Here is a 21,582-nt window from a genome sequence, read left to right on the forward strand (position 1 = left end):
AGGCTGGGGGTAGGTTGGTCATAAGTGGGCAGAATGTGGGGGCATGAATGGAATGAGCTTGTAGAGTGTAAGTGTATGCACGGAGTGAGGGGGCACATTACTGAGGTGCTTTATGTGAAGGAAACTATAAGTAGCCATACATTTTTGGGGGGGGGGGAGATATGTGCACAGCCTGGGGATGCAAAATAACAGGGGGCATGGAAGTCATTAGATGGCATAGACTCTGGGGGAACTAGTATGTGATGGGGGAAACTACTCTACTTTTTTAACTTAAATTATTGATCCTTCTCAATAAAAGCTTTATCAAAACTGCACACTATCAGTTTTTCTGCTGAGTTTTTCCTTCAGATTTACCATAACCATATAATATGAGGTCAAACCTTAGGAGTTTCAATTTTTATGCAATCAGGCATGCCCTTCCACTACATGGTTTTGGTAAATCCTGAAGGAAAAACTCAGTAGAAAATCTGATAGCGCGTATGGGGCTTTAGTGAACCAGTTCCAATGCAAAAACAGGCTCACATAAAGGGGATCTGTTATGAGAACCCTAAGCAGCCTGCTGTTGCCAACATCTGGTTTTGAGATTGCTAGTTCACTGGCTGCCATTATGATGCTTTGATTTCAGTACATACTGAGTTACTGACCTGGACAAAGCATACGGATAAGCAGTTCTGACGGGCTTGATGCGCAGCCTATTGATGTGCACCCCGAGTGGTAAAGAGGTTTTACCGCCGGAGCACCCACTGCCCCAGTGTGAAAGGGGCCTAATGATGAACTCCGGCGTATTCGCACAGCCCACGTGCAGAGCCCGCCAAAAAGTCGGCACTGCTCTGCGCTAGTCACAGGCGGTGAGATATTCCCTGATCTCTGCAGCCGTGCATTGGGAAATGTCTCACTGCCTGTGATTAGCGTGGTGCCAACTTCCTGGCTGGCTCTGCACGTGGGCTGTGCGAACACGCCAGAGCTCATCCTTAGTTCGCACCAGTGTTGCTTTGAAGTTACGTGACTTCAAAGCAAACAGTGCGATTTCATTTGCGGCTTGCTGACATCTGTGCAGCTTAATTCAGCAGATGTTAACGTAAGTCACACAGAAATAGTGCAGAAGCCCTTTTCAAAGTCGCTGCGACGAGTCCCAAGAATTTGAACAGTTCTTGTAGCACGAATGGGGTGCAGCTTGTCATGTGACTTTGAACTGTCAAGTGGTGTGACACGTTGCACTGGTGGGAACCAGGGCATTTGGAGGAGCAGCTGTGTCCGTGCAGCCACTGCATCCCAGTTCACTTGAATGGGACTGCCTGCATGGGAATACACAGAACACCTCTGCATTTCCATGCAAGTAAAGATGACTCTTGGCGCACGCTATAGTACACCTGTGTGAATGAGGCTTAACAGTTTGTAATTAGTACCTAGTCTCTGATCTGACAGTCTTTTTCAGCATGGTTTCAGTCATCAACCTCCTCTGTTTCAATTCCTGACCATTTACTATAAGTGATGTAAAATCCAAACCAAAAATTGTATATTTTAAGCTTATCAAGATTTGGTGGTAGCATTAGTTTGCTTCTTTTTTTTTTTTTTTTTTTTTTTTACCTGGTCTGTAGCACACCTCCTGTATTAGAGAGCCTCCACTATGGATGAATGGGTGGGGGGGTTAAATGTGTTAGCAGATTTAAATACACTAACAAATTGAAGCAAAACTCCAACTCACACTGTATAAGCAGCTAAAAACAAACGCTTTTTTTCCTTTTGGGTTAAAGGTTTTACATAAATAAAAGTGGATCATTGTACGCACCCCGGTCAGTAGTAAATGGTTTGTCTCATGCCTGTAAATACTACATTTGCAAAAGCGCTTGTTATTTAAAAAAAAGAACAGACTTACTGACTATATCATCAGGTGAAAATAAAGTAAAGAAAACCCCAAAAAACAAAACCATCACAGACATCACATCTAAGAATTGGTAAGCTGCAATATAATACAGTAAAACCTTGGATTTTGGAAAAGCTTGGAAAGCACTTGTATATCAAAGCAAATTTCCCCATAAGAAATAATGAGTCGCTCCACAATCATTTATTCATATAAAAATTATTACAGAAATACAGTATAAAGTGTACTGTAAAAATGAAACAAATTAACCTGCACCTCAGGACCTACAGAAGAGAAGAGGTGGTTCACACTGCCTCGACCTGAAAGTCAGCACAACTTTGCCAGGCAATGCCTGGATAATCTTCCTATAATGTTGGATCCAATTCACAATAATTAAGATGAGGATCCCACTTGGAGGCAACTTCCATTAAAGTCTATGGGCACAAGTCAGAAAGAAGGTGCCCTTGAAGTAGTACAGGAACCTTTTCTAAAGTTGGAAACTTCGGTAGTGATGATTAACCACTTGCCGACTGCCTCACGCCGTTATACGTTGGCAGAAGGGCTCGTACAGACAGAATCACGTACCTGTACGTTGCCCTTTAAGAGGCACGCCAAGCTCCATGAGTCGGGTCGCAGGTCCCGTGGACTCAATTGCCGTGGGGATACCCACGATTGCCTCACGGGGAGGAAAAATGGGGAGATGCTAATGTAAACAAGCATCTCCCCCCGTTCTGCCTAGTGACAGTGTCACTGATCTCTGCTTCGTGTGATAAGAGCAGAGATCAGCCACACGCCCCTAGGAAACACTTAACCCCCCCCACTGCCACCTAGTGGTTAACCCCTTCACTGCCAGTGTCAATTACACAGGAATCAGTGCATTTGTATAGCAGTGATTGCTGTATAAATGACAATGGTCCCAAAAATGTCCGATGTGTCTGCCATAATGTTGCAGTCACGATAAAAATCGTTGATCGCCACCATTTAAAAAAAATGCCATAAAACTATCCCCTATTTTGTAAACGCTATAACTTTTGCACAAACCAAACAATCACTTATTGCGATTTTTTTTTTTTTTTTTTTTTTTTTTTTTTTAAACAAAAATATGTAGAAGAATACGTAATCAGCCTAAACTGAGGAAAAAAAAATCGTGTGTGTGTATATATATATATATATATATATATATATATATATATATATATATATATATATATATAAACTTTTTTTTTTTTTTTTGGGGGGGGGGTATATTTATTGTAGCAAAAAGTAAAGTCGTTTTTAGCAATGCAGTGCCGAATGGCAAAAAAGTGCCCCCTGGTCAGGAAGGGGGTAAATTCTTCCGGGGCTAAGTGGCTAAGACAGCTCTCATTGACTAAAATGGGATTTCACATGTCGTACAGCTTTGAGTCTCACAAGTCAGATCCCAAGTCACGGCAGTGTGAACCAAGCCTTGTACTCAGTTGTGATGTGATACTACTCATAATGCAAGACCTCGCTAGTTCATCAAGGTAAAATGTATAAAAAAAAATGATCTTGTCTTGTAAAACACTTGCAGACCAAACTACTCGCAATCCAAGGTTTTACTGTATTTGCTTTTGGGATTAAGACATCTTTTAGTCTATGATCAATTTCTGTGGCGCTTTATATATTATAAGCTGCTGCTAGACCAGGGCTTGACAAATTTGCTTGGAATCTAGGAGCCAGCTAAAATAGTTAGGAGCCAGGTCCGTAACGGCAATCCGGACCTGTCCCTGGCCTGACATGGAGACGAATGAGGGGAAGATAGCCCCCAGCCCCCCACCTGTCTCCAAGTCATTGCCCATAGCTCTTAGAGGGACATTTTTTTTTTTTTTTTTTTTTCCAAATGACAATTTTTTTTTTTTATTGCATTTTAGTGTAAATATGAGATCTGAGGTCTCTGTGACCCCAGATCTCATATTTAATAGGACCTGTCATGTTTTTTTCTATTACAAGGGATTTTTACATTCCTTGTAATAGGAATAAAAGTGACAATTTTTTTTTTTAAAAGAACAGTGAAGAACAGTGAAAAAATAAAAAGTTAAAATAAGAAATTTTTTATTTTTTTTTCAAATTCGCCCTCTCCCGCTAAGCTTGCGTGCATAACTGAACGCATACGTGAGTAGCGCCCGTATAGGAAAGCGGTGTTCAAACCACACATGTGAGGTATTGCCGCGATCGGTAGAGCGAGAGCAATAATTCTAGCCCTAGACCTCCTTTGTAACTCAAAACATGCAACCTGTAGAATTTTTTAAACGTCGCCTATGGAGATTTTAAAGGGTAAAAGTTTGTCGCCATTCCATGAGCGGACGCAATTTTGAAGCTTGACATGTTGTGTATCAATTTACTCAGCGTAACAGTATCTTTCACAATATAAAAAAAATTGGGCTAACTTTACTGTTGTCTTATTTTTTTTTAATGAAATAATTTTTACCCAAAAAAGTGCGCTTGTAAGTCCGCTGCACAAATACGGTGTGACAGACAGTATTGCAACGACCATTTTATTCTCTAGGTTGTTAGAATAAGTAAAGGGGAGGAGATGGGCGGGCAGTGAAAGCTCCATTAGCATTGCTGGCTGTCATACCAACAGCCACCACTAGGGGGCGCCAGATTCCAGAAGGAAACATAGGACCGCAGAAGGCCTCAAAGCCACGGCCTCGATTACTGGCGGCGGCAGGGCCCGACGCGATCACGCCGGGAGGGTGCATGGAGACAGGGTACCCCCAGCTGTGCTGCCCCAGGCGCTAGGTCGCTAATTCTAGTCACAAATGGCGCCCGGGTTTGTCGAGCCCTGTGCTAGACTAATACACCTAACTAATCGATCTGTGACTGCTGCCCCTCTCTACCAATCCCTTCACTGGCTTCCCCTACCTCACCGTGTAAAATTCAAAATGCTAACCATAACGTACAAAGCCATCCACAACATCGCCCCCACCTACATCACCAACCTTATCTGCAGATATCGCCCAAATCGTCCCCCCCTGCTCCTCCCAGGAACTCCTGCTCTCTAGCTCCCTTGTTACCTCCTCCCATGCTCACCTTCAGGACTTCTCCAGAGCCTCTCCCATCTTCTGGAACTCCCTGCCCCAGTCTGTCCTATCAGCCCCTACCCTGTCCACCTTTAGGAGATTCCCTGAAAACTAATTTCTTCAGGGAAGCCTATCCCACACCCACTTAAATACTGTCCCAGAGCCACCCCCATCAAATCATTCTCTGCAGCTATTACCCTTTTGTGCCACCACCCCCTCCCTTTAGAATGTAAGGTCTATGAGCAGGACCCTCCTGTACCTTTTTGTATTGAACTGTACTGTAATTGTGTCCTCGTCGTCCCCGTCCCCCCATACATTGTAAAACGCTGCGTAAACTGTTAGCGCTATATAAATAGTGTATAATATAATAATATTATATGTAACCCTTTGGAAACATACAGGATTTTATGCAGCGCTTTACAACTTGAGGGTAGACACTACAAATGCAATACACTTTAATACAGTAGGGATAAGAGGGCCCTGCTCGTTTAAAGATTACAATCTAAGAGGGTCAGGAGATGCAAGAGGTAATAACTGTGGGGGATGTGCTAAAGGCAAAAATAAATGTAGAGTTGTTAGGCTTCTCTAAAGAGATGAGTTTTCGGGGATCGTTTTAAAGTAGACAAAGTAGGAGATAGTCAGAGGGATTGGGGTAAAGCATTCCAGAGGATGGGAGAGACTTGGGAGAAGTCCTGGAGGTGAGCATAGGATGAGATGACCAGGGAGCTAGAAAGCAGGAGGCCTTGGGAGGAGCTAAGAAGACAATTTGGTTGGTATTTTAAGTCTAGATTAGTGATATAGCTAAGGGCCAGCTTGTGGATGGCTTTGCATACTCTCCTTTCCTTCAATCCTTACACACTAATTTTGCCCAGGAAGTAAGGTTAGATACTGCACCTCATCCTTTCAGGTATAGAAAAACATGGAAACTGCTTCCATTCAAGTAATAGCAATCACAATCCTCATCTCTGTGCAAGCTCTGTGTTGTTTGCAGGCTTTATGTTCTGCTCCGCATTTGGCTGCAAGGTAACTTCTGATTTGCTTAGGGTAGGTGATACAGATTTTTGAAAAATGTTTAAATCTTAAAGCAACGTTAAACCCAAAACATTAAAATAATATATTACAGTTTCTTAAAGTGGTTGTAAACCCTTACAACACACTTTGACCTACAGGTAAGCCTAGATTAAGGCTTACCTGTAGGTCCAAGAAATATCTCCTAAACCTACACGGTTTAGGAGATATTTGCCGAAAGACAGACATCGCTGTCTACGGCGCACTGAGCGCGGCACCGTCAACGGCGCATATGCCGCGAGTGGTGGCTCCCGTGCGCATGCGCGGGAGTGACGTCATCACAGCTTAGCCGAATGACAGCGGCGGAGCAGCGAGACCCACCAAGAAGATGGATGCGCCAGACTACAGGGGACAGCGGTGACATCGCTGTCTCCTGTGTCAGGTAAGTGACACATAATGGACTACTATGCAATGCATAGTAGTCCATTATGCTTTACCTTTGCAGGGAATAAAAGAGGAAGTAAACTCATCAGAGTTGACTTCCTGTTTAAACATGGTGACTTCATTTGTCTTTCTTTTCTAAGCTTTCCTTCCTTTACTTTCACCTGGTGATCTAGCCATTAACATGCTTCCTGCCTAAGGGTGTCTCCACTCAGGATGTAGAAGCAACTGAAATGCTTTTTGGACAGCAGCATTGTTAAGTTTTTATTTCCTTTTGGGATAACGGGTTTACATAATTGAATAAAAGCTGGCCATTCATTGCAAGCACCCCTGTCCCTTGGTAAATGGTTTATTTCAACCACCTAACTGCCATGTTTGCTGGACAGCTTGGTTAGTTAAAGGAAAAATAACAGACTACTTGGATCACCCGGTGAAAAAAAGGAAACGAATGCAGTCACCACATCCAAGGTTTTGGGTGTAGTATCAATTTAACTCTGCTGTGTACTAGACTGGAAATGTCAAGCCCAACTTTTTTTTTTTTTAGCTGAAGCTGACCATTGTAAGTATCCAAAATTGCATTAATACGTATGTCGCATGCAAAATATTTCTCTTCCCCCCCCCCCCCCATCTCAGGTGTGAAGGGGGTGGCGTTTTGTCTGGCCTAAAACTTTTGGGCACTAATAGAAACCCTTCTTTCTCATCTTAGAAAGTGAGACATGGATGATGACAGCATTGAAGCCATTACAATTTCCTCTCCCATTGCAGAAGAGGTGCCTATGGAAACAGAACTGGAGGAAATAGTAGAAGTAAATAGCAGTGGAGAATGTGTTAGTGCTTCTTTTCCTAAGGAAACCGTTCCAACCACTAGTAATCATGCCAGCCACCTGGCCGTAGTAAGCGTTGCTTCAAAACCCAGCCCAGGACCTTCAGCTACAGCTATGAAAACTGTTCTACAAAGTGGCATACATAAACTGGGGACACAGTTGTCTGGACAAGTGCTTCTTAATAAAGCTTCTGACATCACCTCTGGTAATAGATTTGTGAAGCAGGAAAAGCTGATCGTAACAACTATAGGGAAGTCAAGCCATCCCATTGTACTGATTCCTCAAAATCAGATGTCGGGTACCCAGAAAGTCACTCCTCTCCAGCATGTAGATGGCAAGGGGGCACCACAGCAGATCAAGTTGGTTACTATTGGAAGCCGTTCTGATATCAAGCCTGTACTGGGAATGTCCTCATTAACGACTGCTCAACTTATTACTTCCACTGCCAAGTCTTCTGTTCTCCAGACACAACAAGTACAGAATGTACAGGTAAAATTTATATTAATAATTTAAAACCCTTTTCTTTCTCGTTTATTGAGGAACAGGGAAAGTCATATCTTGTCGATTTATACTGCTGCCTACAGGAGTACAAACATTTTGGGAAAAAGCTAACTGGACTGGATGTTACAGGGCCAGTCTGGAAGTGACCTGTGGGCTCTGGGTTCCACTATAGGCACTTTTGTTCTGGTAGCAAGTTAGCCATGTACTGCTTTCCAGGTTCATAACTACCGACATTACCTCAACGCTTGCCCTATCTCTGAAGTCTCAACCTGTGAGTAAGCTGGTCGGACTAAGCACCAGGAGCTACCTCAGTCTCTGCACCAGTGGACACCTTTTTAATTTTGTTTTCTACTGCCAGTTTTACTATGAAAAGGGTTTATGTTGAGGGATTGAACGCTGACACTATCTGCTGGGTGGAGTGCTGGGCAAGCTCCGTGCTCTCTCTCCGACATTTTATGCAGCACTTTGCACACTATACATTCACATCCGTCCCTGCCCTCAAGGTACTTGGGGTCCAAGCTTCCTATCTCGCATATATACACATGCTTATGCTAATTAAGACTGCAGTTAATTAACCTACTAGCTTGTCTTTGGAATGTGGGATAAAACTTCTGTTGCCTGAATTCGTGAGTATCAGAGACCTTGCCTAGACACAGAAGAGATGGTCCCACTACAGTGGCTGATCCCAACCCAAACTCTTCTAATAGTTCCGGTGACATGCTCTTGCACATCTCCTTGCAAAGTCCATCTTTGAGCTCCCAATGGCCCTAGAAGAGGCCATCGTCTGATCAGTGGCCATCCCAGAGCCCCCCAGTCTCTCTCCTGCTATTACCTCCAAAGTACAACAGGGCTATTAGGCCCTTGTTAATGCTGTATGTACTACATCTGGAGAATGGGTTTACTGTCTCCAGCCTTGGATTTTTCAGAGCTTCTACAATTGCAAAGACCTTTCCACTTGTTTGAGATTTAAAGTGTGTGTTAACCCCCCCCAAAAAAAAAATGATCCTGTTACCTTAAAGCATGTTATACAGCACGGTGCTTGTGCTGTGTCATTTGGCCCCCTGTAATACCTGGCTGATCCTGCCAGTTTCTACTCTCCCCTCTGTATGCTGACCGTGATTTATCAGGGCGGCTGAGCCCTGACACCATGGTCAGTGTTCGTGCTTCAGTCATCTGCTGCTATCTACAGCTCTTTTGTGTCTCCCTCTGTCCTCCTCCCCCCTCCCTGCCTGTCAACTCACTAGCACTGCTCTGCTCCTCAAAGCTATATGACTTATCATCCCCTCTGCCAGATAAAAAGCTCTATCCTAGTGCCTGTGCTTTATAAAAACAAAGTTCACTTTTGAGATTAGGAGAAATATTCCTCATCCTCTGTGGCACTTGGATGCATTTTTACTAAGTTAACAGTACCGTTAAAGTCTGTTTATCAAAACGCCTACTCCTCTTTAATATGTTTGGATGCTCATAACAACTCAAAAGAGATAAAGACTGCTCTGGCTTTATCATCTATCAGGGTTCCCTTGAGATACATTGCTCTGTATCTGGTGACACTCAAAGTGCAGATTCCATTTTGGATTGAATGTTATATATAGTATAAACACTCCGTATGGAATGCCCCTGAAGAAAAGATTATGGCGATGTATGCACCACATTTTTTACATTTCTAATAAAACTGATATATTATTATAATTCTATTATTTATTAGTTGCCCTTAAAGTCCCTTGAGTACATTTTTGAGGGGTACCGTCTCTATATAGTTGGTTAGGGTGCTGGGATGCATATGCTATAGGATCACCTGTCTTGATTGTCCCTTGAGTGGATGTTAATCCTGTACCTGTTAACCTGTACATAAATAACATAGAGCTTGCTATTGCTGATCTTCTTCTTTTTTTAATGATGGTTGTCTGTCTTCGGTATTTAGGAAGGGTGGATCAGGAATGACAACCTACATTCAGCGTACGTTACAGTTTAATTTAATTGGTCCTGCATAGTTATCAGACGTGTGGTGTTTTTTTTTTTGCAAACTGAACAATACAGTAGATCTATCATGACAGTGCCTGACCCTGCCACTGTGTTAGAAGAGGTACATGGCACCCACAGTTCTCACGGATGATTATTGAGGGACTCCAAAATGTCTGTTTTGAGCAGAGAAAATCACCTTTTCCATTTTCTCTGTGTTCTGTAATGCTAGGATTGGGGTCCAGAGGCTTTGAAGAGTTTTGGAAGAGAAGAAGTCTTTACCCCATGTCCAGGTTTTACCAGAGACCGGCAGGCTTTGTGTGCATGCAGATGTGCAAACGCTTTATAGTCAAGGACCCCTAGTTCAGGACTCCTGACAGATTGCTTGGAGGCATCCTACCCAGACCAGGGTGTGGGCCAGTGCAGCAGGGAGCTGCAAAGGTTCAGAGAGCTAAGGGAGAGGCTCAACGGTGGGTGTAATAGTCTGCGGGACCAGACCAAAGGCCCAGGCTTGAGGCCTGCGCAGCCACACTTCAAGAGCAAACCTGGAGGCTAATGTAATTTACGTTCGTGTTTGAAGTGATGGTGGAAACCCCTGCAAACATAACCTTTCATTTGTGGAACTTTTTTATTTTAAATAGAAGTGGGCCAGCAAGACTTAAATAGTGAACTCTCTGGAAACGCTCTACACTTAAAGGAGAAGTACAGCTAAAGCTTGTTTGGCTGTACTTCTGTGTATCACAGGAGTGCAGTTCATTTTGCAGTCCTGTTCTTTGGTCTTTCTACTAAAACCCATATGTATGTACAAGTGCTAACAGTCATAGGTTTGCATCATTGTGGACTAAGTGGCCCAAATCTTGCTAGCGATGCGTGTTTCTCAACTCCAGTCCTCAAGGCTCACCAACAGGTCATGTTTTCGTGATTTCCCTCAAATTAAACAGCTGTGGTAATTAACTAAGGCAGTGAAACTGATCAAATCACCTGTGCAAAATAATGGAAAGCCAGAAAACATGACCCGTGGGGGCACCTTGAGGACTGGAGTTGAGAAACACTGCCTTATCTTCACCTAGGATGATCAGCTAGTTAATTATTTTGCCTTCATAAATACATTCCTTTTGTCTTTTTAGGTAATGTCTTAAAACTGGGAGTGTTAATACCAAATGTGCTTCTGCTTTTGATGTTTGTATACTGTAGAGTTGAAGCATGGATTAAGAGTCAGAACCACACACACAAATCATCTACAAAAAGTTCAACACTAAAATCTTAGTAATTAAACTTAGAGCCCTTTCACACTGCAGAGCCCATAGCATCGGCAGTAAAACGCAGCTATTTTTAGCATCGGATTTGCAGCGCTTTTACCCCCCCCCCCCCCGCTAGTGGCAAGAAAGGGTTAAAACCGCCCGCAATATGCCTCAATAGCGGCGTTTTGCCGGCGCTAATGCAGCGCTGCCCCATTGATTTCAATGGGGAGCAGCGGTAAACGCACTGCTCCAAAGAAGCTGCTGGCAGGACTTTTCCTTACGTCCTACTAGCGCACCACTCTGGTGTGAAAGCCCTCGGTGGGCTTTCACACTGGAATGAATGGTGCAGCAGTTTGAGGGCGGATTGCAGGCGCTATTTCTAACGCTATAGCGCCTGCAAAACGCCCTCGGTGTGAAAGGGCTCTAACTTTTCTGTTGGCCAAATATTAGAAAATGTTAAAAAATTTGCAGTCCTCTTTAGCCCAGCTTACCCACTGATATTGGCCGCTCTGCTTAAAGTGACACTAAACTGACATTTTAAAAAAACAATATATTTTTATTGAAGTATGTAGTCTTAACACAAAAATTACCTTTTTATTGTTTTCAGCTCCCTCCAAATCATCAAACTTTTTTTTTTTTTTTTCACTGCGATCTGACTTCCTGTTAGAGGGTGGCTGTGTTCTTTATCTATGGTTTCACTGTACATAAGCACAAAGATGGGATTTGTAGTGTGTGTAGTGAACCATGCACATTATTGCAGCGTACGTGCATTGCTTCTTTCAAACAAAGGGAAGTGAGGGGGAAAAGAAGAGGAGCTCATGGAGGATGTTACAAGGGGGCAGTAAAGTACAGTAAAACAATTTTATGATAACTAGATTACAGGGTCATTAAATAGTCAATGTATGTATTTGTGAAAAAATAAGGATATTGTTTAGTGTCACTTTTAAATAAAGTACATATCCCAGCAGGCATTGGGAGCACTGCACATCATTCCATTCATTAAAGGAGGGGGGTGGGCCTACTGGTGGGCATGTCATTGGGAAGCGGCACCTGAACCCGGTAGAGCCATCATTCTCCTGATGTCGCAGGAGAAAATGGCAGTGCGGGCCTCGAGCGGTGGCTGCAGAGAAATGGATTTCAGCAGGGCAATGCTGCATCCTCTGGGTGGGTGAGTATCGGAACCATGCAGAACCTAGCATAAAATAAGCTGGGATTGTAAAAAAATAAATGTTGGGGTCTGGGGGGTAGGGGGGGTGGGCTGAATGGTGTTCCTCCTTGAATGAACAATATCAAATGGGCTCGTATCATAGGCAACGTATTGTTTTTCAGATTGCTAAGAAAGTTCCTGTTTCGTCTTCTGGTGCTGTTATTACCAAACTGATCATTGCAAAACCGTTGAACAGCAAGCCTGGGCAGACTACCCAAGTATCATCTGTGTTTGCAGGTAAAGACCAGTAGCTTTCCCTGCATCCTGTTTATGTTGCATCATCTTGTTTTAAAGTAAATTTAAAAGTATATTTTACAGGGTGGATTTGATTTAAATCGTGTTGATTTAAATCACTAGTAAAAAGGCTCGATTTAAATCGACTTGATTTAAATCCTAATTTTTAAAAAGCAACTGTCATCTCTGTCCCACAGTGGCTCCTCCTCTGACCCGCTGTTGACTCACCGACAGTCCCATTCACTTTAATGGAACGGCTGGTGATGCGGTAGCGACGCAGCAGGTGAGTGGATGTCCGCTAACAGGCGCTGCCAAGATGGATCTGAACTGACAGGTGCTCTTTAAATGTAAGGACTCATTCTTGCTGCTAGTTAGACTCTTAATATTTGCAAACAAATTTAAGATTTCCTATTTAGAATAATAAGCATATAATAAACAGCGATATCAGAACCGATTCAATCATACAGTTTGTAGTGTATATAGATTTGCAAAACAATGGGATAAAAGAATATTCCTGAACTTTTGTTTTATCTCATGGTTACTGTAAAATTGTGTGAATGCATCAATGTAGTACATGTTATCTCCTCTTGCAGAGCTTGGATTCATTGAATGAGTTTACCAAAATGTAACTATTGCAGAATATACAGCCTAATGTTACATAGAAGGCACGGTTGAAAAAAGACACAAGTCCATCGAATCCAACCTATATTGTATGTCCCTGTTGCATTATTAATGTATCTTAAATAGAAATCTTTTTAGATAGATTTCTACTCCAAAAGCATAAAAAATTTTTTTTAATAAAAATCAAAAAAATTATATATATATTTTTTCCCCACTCTGATATGAACACAAATTTTTGACGGTGTGATGGTATCGGCGTGAGACACACAACAGGAAGTAGGAGGAAATCTCTCCCAGGTGAGGAAAATCCTCTCTAAAGGCCCGTACACGCGATCTGACTTTTTGACAACAAACATGCAAATTTGCTGTTTTGGAGCAACAGCCGACCGTGTGTACGCTTTTTTGGTTTTCATCTGACTTTTGTTGGCTGTGCGAAAGGACAAACTTTTTGTCAACATAAGTCCGATGGAGCAAATTCCAATCGTGTGTACAAAAAACCATCGGACTTTTGTACAAAGTACAAACACGCATGCTCAGAACCAATGCAAAAGATCAGACAACAATACAGAAGTTGACCAAAGGTGGCGCTGGAGTAATTGAACGTCCTCTTTTGAAGTGCCGTCAGTACGTTGAAAGGTCACTACGTTCGTGTTTGTTGCCTAAAAAGTCTGATCGTGTGTATGCAATACAAACTTACGGCCAACGCCCTTTGTACAAATGTCCACGGGAAAGTTTGTACAAAGTCCGATCGTGTATATGGGGCTGTAGACAGCTGTCCCCAGAACTGATGTCCCTATTGGAAGATTCTCTATACCTGTTCTGGGTGTAACTTGAAATTTTTGATTTTCCCTCATTTTAAGTTTTGGGTGATATTCGTAATAGGAAGCCTGGTCTAAAATTTCCCAGCAATTGCCTTGTGATCCCTTGTTGATGGTTCAATTTGAGTCAGGAGCATCTCTAAATCTGCAATTTTTATGATGCTCGTAAATGAGAAAGGAGTGCGTTTACGATGCTCAAGCATAGGAAGGATTCAAGCAAGGGTCATCATGCTGCTCCACCCATGAGGTGTCCTCCCTTGTTGCAGATAGGTTGGGCTACAGCTTGGCATTCGGTTTGAACAGATAAGGGGTTTTTTTTTTCTGCTTTTTTTTTATTTTATTTTTTGTTTTGTTTTTTCAGATTAGAATGTCAACCTATCACTTCCTTAACCACTTCAGCTCTGGAAGGTTTTACCCACTTCCTGACCAGGCCATTATTTGCGATAAGGCACTTAACTGACAATTGCATAACGCTGTACCCAAACAAAATTGATTTCCTTTTTTTTGCCACAAATAAAGCTTTCTTTTGGTGGTACTTGATCGCATCTGTGTTTGTACGGGTTTTTTTTGTGCTGTAAACCAAAAAAGACAGCCAATTTTGAAGAATTTTTTATTTATTTTTTTCTTTCTTTTTACTTTCTGCTATAAAACGCATCCAATAAAAAATTTAAAAATCCAATTTCTTATTCAATTTAGGGCAATATGTATTCTGCTACATATTTTTGTTAAAAAAAATCCCAATAAGCGTATATTGATTGGCTTGCGCGAAAGTGTCTACAAACTATGGAATATTTTTATTAACTTTTTATTTTTATTGTTTTTTACTAGTAATGACTGATCTTTAGCGGGATTGCGACGGTCAAATCTGACACTAAGTGACACTTTTTGGGGACTAGTGACACCAATACAGTGATCAGTGCTTTTAAAAAATAAAAAATAAAATGCACTGTCATTGTATAAATTACACTGTCAGGGAAGGGGTTAACATTAGGAGCGATCAAAGGGCTATCTGTGCTCCTAGGGAGTGCTTTCTAACTGCAGGGCATGCTGACACTGGAGGAAAACCAAGATCTGTGTTTTCTGCTTAGCAGAAACACAAGATCTCTATTTTCCTCCTTCACAGAATGGTGGTCTGTCTTGTTTATATAGGCAGACTGCTGTTCTCTCTCTCACCTCTGAACAGTCGTGGGAGTGCGGCTCCAGCAGCGTGTTCACGCATACCAGAGCTGATGACATCGATGACGTACAGGTAAGTATTTATTTAAGGGCCGCCTGCCGCAGTACACGTAGGTGGGGCGGTCCTTAAAGTAGTTGTAAACCCTTACAACACAATTTGACCTACAGGTAAGCCTAGATTAAGGCTTACCTGTTGGTCCAAGAAATATCTCCTAAACCTATACGGTTTAGGAGATATTTGCCCGAAGACGGGCACCGCTGTCAACGACGAAGATGCCACGCGTGTCGGCTCCCGTGCGCATGCGCGGGAGTGACGTCATAGCGGCTTCGCCGAATGACAGCGGCGGAGCTGCGAGACCCCACCGAGAAGATGGATGCGCCGGACTACCAGGGACATCGGTGACTTCGCAGGATCCTGTGTCAGGTAAGGCAGGGAATGAAAGAGGAAGTAAACCCTCTTTAAGTGGTTAAAGGGTTAGCTCACCTTTTCAGAAAAATTGAACTAATACCCTATACCAACCCCACTCCACAGTCCCTGCTGTATTTGTCTCCGTGAGTGATGCGCTATCAGTGCCCACACAGCCGGTATAGTGGTCTGGAGATTTGAAACCATGCTTTTTTTTTTTTTTTTACCTCCCTTTTTTTTTTTCCTACAGTGCTTCCAGGGTGGATCAGTGTTGCTCTGTTCTGACGCTGACCAATCTGAATTGCTCTGATCTGTCCCGGAAGCACTGCAGAAAGAAAAGTGAGAAGAGCAGACTGCTACACTGGCTGCATAGGCACTTACAGTGGGGACTGAGGTGGGTAGGTAGGGAGGGTATGTAGAGTGTTAATTCACCTTTTTTTTTTTTCTTCTCTTGTGACTCCTTGGTATTAAACTTTGTCTCATTCTGCTTTTAAAGAACTGTTTGGACTCTTTGGGGTCAGTTCTAGTGTTAGTCTTTCCTGGTACTAATTGCTGCAAGGTGAGTGAGCGTCTGACTTGACAGCCTTCCATGCATGGAAACCCATTTCCTTTTGGGCTTATGAGGCCAGGTAAGTTGAGGCCTAGGCTTTTTGTCCTAGGGCATTTTCTGATCTCATCGACCAGGACATAATTTTTGGTCCCTCTATGGTTCCAGCTCTTCTGTTAGATTATGGTTTAGTCTGTGAGTCTCTGGGGTTGATTTATTAAAATTAGAGAGTTCAAAATCTGGTGCAGCATGTCATAGCCAATCGGCTTTTAACATCAGCTTGTTCAATTAAGCTTTGAAGGAAAAAAACAAAAAAAACTGGAAGCTTATTGGTTTCTATGCAGAGTTGCACCAGATTTTACACTCTACTTGTAATAAATCAACTTCTGTGTTTCAGCTCCTGTTTACTTTTATTCATCCCAGGAGGAACCTGTAGGGTGACTTGGTCTGTTCCACCTTCTGTGTGGCAGAGCTTAATTAGCTTCCAAGCTTAAAGTGGTATTACGTAATATATTTTGTAATATATTGCGACCTACCAATCTTTAAATGTAGTGGCTGTATTTTTCTTTTCTCATATCATCTTTCAGGACCGCAACCTACGAGAGACCTCGGCTCCTCCCTCCTTAGGAAACACCGCCCAGCCTAGATTTAAAAGGCTTGCTTCCCCGCCAGCTCCTCTGTGTTTCCTCCGGCAAGGAGAGACTGCGAGGAGCCGTGGCTAAAGACAGCCAGGGAGGCTGAAGCCTGTATGTCCAGGAAGGAGACAGCGGTCTCTGGGGACTAGTGGGGCTATGCCTCGGAGAGGGGTTACTTGGCAGCCACACTGCTTCTATTGCCACTCCAGCTCTCCGAAAGTTGTGTTGTGGGATTCTTCAGGGGCCCGCCTTCAGGTTCTTGGTGGAGACTTAGGAGGAGGCGCTGCCCCCCCCCCTTGCACTCTGGTGGCGGGTGATGTCAATTTCGGCAGGGGGGTGTGCACCTCTCCTTGATCCACGGTTTCTGGTTCCAGCCACGGATGATGAAGGCGGGCCGGACTTTGGCTGATGGGGACCCGGAAAGATCGCAAAGGTGGTTGGAGGGCCCAGAGGCAAGACCATCCTTATACGGCGGGAGCATGTCAGACCCAGGGGCCATCCTGGCGGCTTCTGCCGTTGCCGACATCAGCCATCTTAAGGTAAGGAGGACCAGGTGGTTGTGTCTAGGGCTGCAACTAATGATTATTTTCATAATCGATTAGTTGGCCCATTATTGTTTCGATTAATCGGTTAATAACCCTTTAAAAAAAAAAAAAGTGGGCCAGATTGACGTTCATTTTCAATCACAGTGACGGAAAAATTTGGAAATAATAGAAAACTGCTTGGTCAAAGGAATTTTCACAGTTTATGTGGTTTTCATTCAGAATTTATATTAATTTTAAAAACAGAATGTTAAAAACAAGTGAAAATTTCAAACAAAATTCTTTCATTCAGCGAATGTACAAAAGATTTTTTGTCTGAATATTCTTATCTGACAATTGATCCATGTGGCCAGCATAAGGCTCGGTGCACACCTATGCAGTTTCCTTTTGATCTGTTTCTGCAGTGCTTTTTTCTGTGCGTTTTTTATTTCTGTGCATGTGATTTTACTGCAATTTGCATTTTTTGGGGGCAGATTAAAAAACACAAATTGCTTCAAAAAACGCATTACATGCTTTTCTGCAGCTTTTCCATTGAAGTATATTGAACCAAAGAAGCACCGTTTTGCATTTAAAAGTTCCTGACACTTTACAAATACGCAAAGGATGAAAAAAAGCACAGATATGAACGTGTCCCATAGGAAACCATGTAAATGAACTGTAGTGCAGTTCTGCAAAAAGCACCAATAAACACATAGATGTGAACCAGTTCTAAGGCATTTAGTAACATAATGGGTTTAAAAAGACTAAAATTAGCCCTTTATATAGGGCTCATTTTAGTTTTTTTTAACCCCATTATGTTACTGGGCGATTAATCGATTATGAAAATAGTAATTCATAATCAATTAGTTGTCGATTAATCGATTAGTTGTTTCAGCCCTAGTTGCGTCCCTTACCTATATAGAACCTGTAGTTCCACAGGTGGGGTTCCCGCTTGGTGGTCGTAAGGGAGGAGACACAGGGGACTGGGGAGCTGTTGGTTCTATGTGCTCTCCTGGGGGTGGTCCCTACGGGTCTGGCTGGTGGAGGGGGAAAGGTCCCAGGGTTTTGGACTGCCTAACAGAAACAGGGAAATCCCACAGCCCCAGTCTGTACCTCACCAGCAGTAGTAGGGTACCGTACCTTTTCTTCCGGTCACCCCCTCTGAGGAAAAGGGGGACCGGAGGTTTCCATTTTTTGTTGCATATAAGTCGGCCCCATTAGCGCAAACGCATAGGTGACATGGCGGCGTATTTTCCCTTCCGACAGCATGGCTGGTATGTCTAGGGGAAAGAAGGAAGCCTCAGCACGTGAGGGGGCGGAGCTATTGCGCTCCAAGCTGGCCCAGAGGAAGCATCCAGCGGGGTCACTTCTGGGGCTTATGATGTCATCAGCGGACGTTGGAGATGCCGGTTACAGTCTTGCTCCATACTGTGCAAGCAGGAGGCATGGATGTTAGTCAGAGGCTAAGGGCTCTAATTGAGTTCAAAAGCCGTTCGTATCCTAGGTACTACACAGCACCTGCACCTGCACCTTCTCCTGGAGATGTGGCAGCTCTGTGGCCTAGGTGAGAACTTTGGCTTGACATCCCTGCTGGTCTGGTTTTCAAAGAGGAAGACCCAGAAGTGGCTGCGGACCACCAAAGGGGTGGGATGGACTCTTCTGCGACACCTGCACAGGCAGCGGAAGCAGACCCCAGCACCTCACAGGTAAGCCTGAAGTGTTTGTACTTTCCATGCATATCCTTTGAGTGTTTTCCCCCTTGTAACCCGTAGGCACTGGGTGAAGGGGAATTTTTTTTTTTTTTTTTTTTTTTTTTTCTCCCTCCTGCACAAGGTGTATGGAGTGGGTATGGCTGAAATCGTACTGTGTGGGAAAACAAAAAAACAAGGATAATAATAAACTTTCTATAGTATGACCACACCAACAAGGTGTCACGTGCTAAAAAAAAGTGCTACATATTATAACCTTATAAAGGATATCAAGTGGAAAAAAACACAAATGTATCCCAGGATTACTAAAATCCTCTTGTGATCAACTAATATTGAATATAAAGGTGCCAAAGTGCAAAAAAATATATATATTATTATTATTATTATTATTATTATTATATATCTAAATATACATACAATATTTTTTAGATATTCTACATACAAAAATACATAAATTAATTGCAATAAAAATATATAAATATATCTGCACCTAAAAAAAAAACTCCCATTAATTTATTCTCCAGACTATTTAATACAAGCTAAAAAAATTGTAAATAATAACCCAAAAATGCGATATTAAAAAAAAAAAAAATCACCAAGTGAATATTAAATTTAATACTTAAATTAAAGATGGAAATTCAATTAATACTTAAATTAAAAATAGAGCTGATGAAATTCCTTCAACAAGTGTACTAGATGGGTGTTCAATAAAATATTAATTAAATAATTGTGATAAATACTAATCATCCAGAAAGAAAAAGTTTCACATGAACATAAAGATGTTGTATGCAAAGGTAAATCGGCTGTACTTATCCAAGGAGGTAGTTATTGAGAGGAGTAAATCCCATAAAAAGTGATAAGGATATCCCGGGAAGATCTCCACACCAACCTCCAAAACAGATAAGTCACCTAAGCGGGGGGATATCTTCTTGCTTCCTCCACTCCAGATAGGTTGTTGCGTTTAGAAAGGAAAGAAAACAAACATAGCGCAATATTGCTACAGAGTAAGGCACGCAATCAGCGTAAAGAGCCACACACGTTTTAGGGTAATGAACGAGCGCATTGAATACTGTCGCAATCTCCTTCTCCCTAATGGTCGGACTCCACGGCAGGCACTAGGGAGAAGGAGACTGACAGCGCACGAGTGAGTCTGGCAGCACAGCGGTCGCAGACTCAGGCTGTTGATCTGACTATTCAATGCGCTCGTTCATTACCCTAAAATGGGAGTGGCTCTTTACGCTGATTGCGTGCCTTACTCTGTAGCAATATTGTGCTATGTTTGTTTTCTTTCCTTTCTAAACGGAACAACCTATCTGGAGTGGAGGAAGCAAGAAGAGATCTTCCCGGGATATCCTTATCATCACTTTGAAGATTTGTATGGGATTTACTCCCCTCAATATCTACCTCCTTGGATAAGTACAGCCGATTTACCTTTGCATATAACATCTTTATGTTCATGTGAAACTTTTTCTTTCCAGATGATTAGTATTTATCACAATTATTAAATTTTTTATTGAACACCGATCTAGTACACTTGTTGAAGGAATTTCATCAGCTCTATTTTTAATTTAAGTATTAATTGAATTTCCATCTTTAATTTAGGTTTTTATTTAATATCCACTTGGTGAATATTACGTCCAAGCCGTAAGCGGCTTTATTCCAGTCTCCTAATTGTAAACATGGAAGCGACGTCATGACGTCACTTCCGGTTTACTCGGCTGCCAATAGCGCCGGATTTAAAAATATATGCAGTATTCAGAATTGCCGAAAACGGCGATCTGAATACTTTGAAGTGTAAAGGAGGGATCTTTTTTTTTTTTAAACAATTTTATTAATTTTAAAATGAGAAAAAAATGTTTTAAAGCGTCGCCGTGAGCTTGCGCAGCAAAGAAAACTCATACGGAAGCCGCGCCCGCGTATGTAAACGGTGTTCAAATCACACATGTGAGGTATCGCCACGATCGTCGGAGCGAGAGCAATAATTCTAGCACTAGACCTCCTCTGTAACTCTAACCTGGTAACCGGAATTTTTTTTTAAAGCCTCGCCTATTGAGATTTTTAGGTACCGTAGTTTGTCGTCATTCCACGAGTGCGTGCAATTATAAAGTGTGACATGTTTGGTATCTATTTACTCGGCATAACATTATCTTTAACAGTATGCAAAAAAATTGGGCTAATTTTACTGTTTTGTTTTTTTCAAATTCATGAAAGTGTCCCTTTTCCCAAAAAGTTGCATTTAACACACCGCTGCGCAAATACCGTGTGACATAAAAAATTGCAACAATCGGCGTTTTATTCTCTAGAGTCTCTGCTTATATATATATATATATATATATATATATATATATATATATATATATATATATATATATATATATGATGTTTGGGGGTTCCAAGTAATTTTCTAGCAAAAAATATGGATTTTAACTTGTAAACACCAAATGTCAAAAATAGGCTTAGTCATGAAAGGGGTAACAAACTTGTTGCATTAGAGTGCCCCCACTTTGGAAGAATGGCGCACGTGAGCAACTTTAGAGAGTAGCATGTCATTCTGGGGGGGAAGGGGAGTGTTATGCCGCGTACACACTTAGTCGACTATCCAGCGGACCTGCCATCTACCTGGAGACGCGCTCAAAATGAGCGAACTTTTCTCCGCGCGGGAAAAGTCCGCTCATTTCAAAAGTACGGCGCACTAGAGCACACACAGCCGTACTGTCTGCCGAAAAGCGAGTCCGGTGGACAGATTGAAGTGCAAAAATATTTTCTTAATCCGCCTGACTTTTGGGTAAAAAAAGTCCGCCGGAGGCTACACACGGGCGGATTGTCCGG

General features: G+C 42.4%; 1 protein-coding gene across 2 annotated transcripts in view; it reads left to right on the forward strand.

The window, feature by feature from the left end:
• Positions 1-21,582, forward strand: part of LIN54 (lin-54 DREAM MuvB core complex component) — a 95,952-nt gene that overhangs the window by 178 nt on the left and 74,192 nt on the right. For both annotated transcript variants that reach the window (XM_077476144.1, XM_077476145.1), the window contains exons 2-3: positions 7,061-7,667; positions 12,209-12,323. In XM_077476144.1, coding sequence (XP_077332270.1) covers positions 7,071-7,667; positions 12,209-12,323 — 712 coding nt within the window. In that variant the 5' untranslated portion in view covers positions 7,061-7,070. The remainder of the gene's footprint in view (positions 1-7,060; positions 7,668-12,208; positions 12,324-21,582) is intronic.

This window comes from Lithobates pipiens, unplaced genomic scaffold, assembly GCF_037356315.1.
Source record: "Lithobates pipiens isolate NorthernLeopardFrog02 unplaced genomic scaffold, aLitPip1_a1.2 Scaffold_13, whole genome shotgun sequence".
Classification (NCBI taxonomy): domain Eukaryota; kingdom Metazoa; phylum Chordata; class Amphibia; order Anura; family Ranidae; genus Lithobates; species Lithobates pipiens.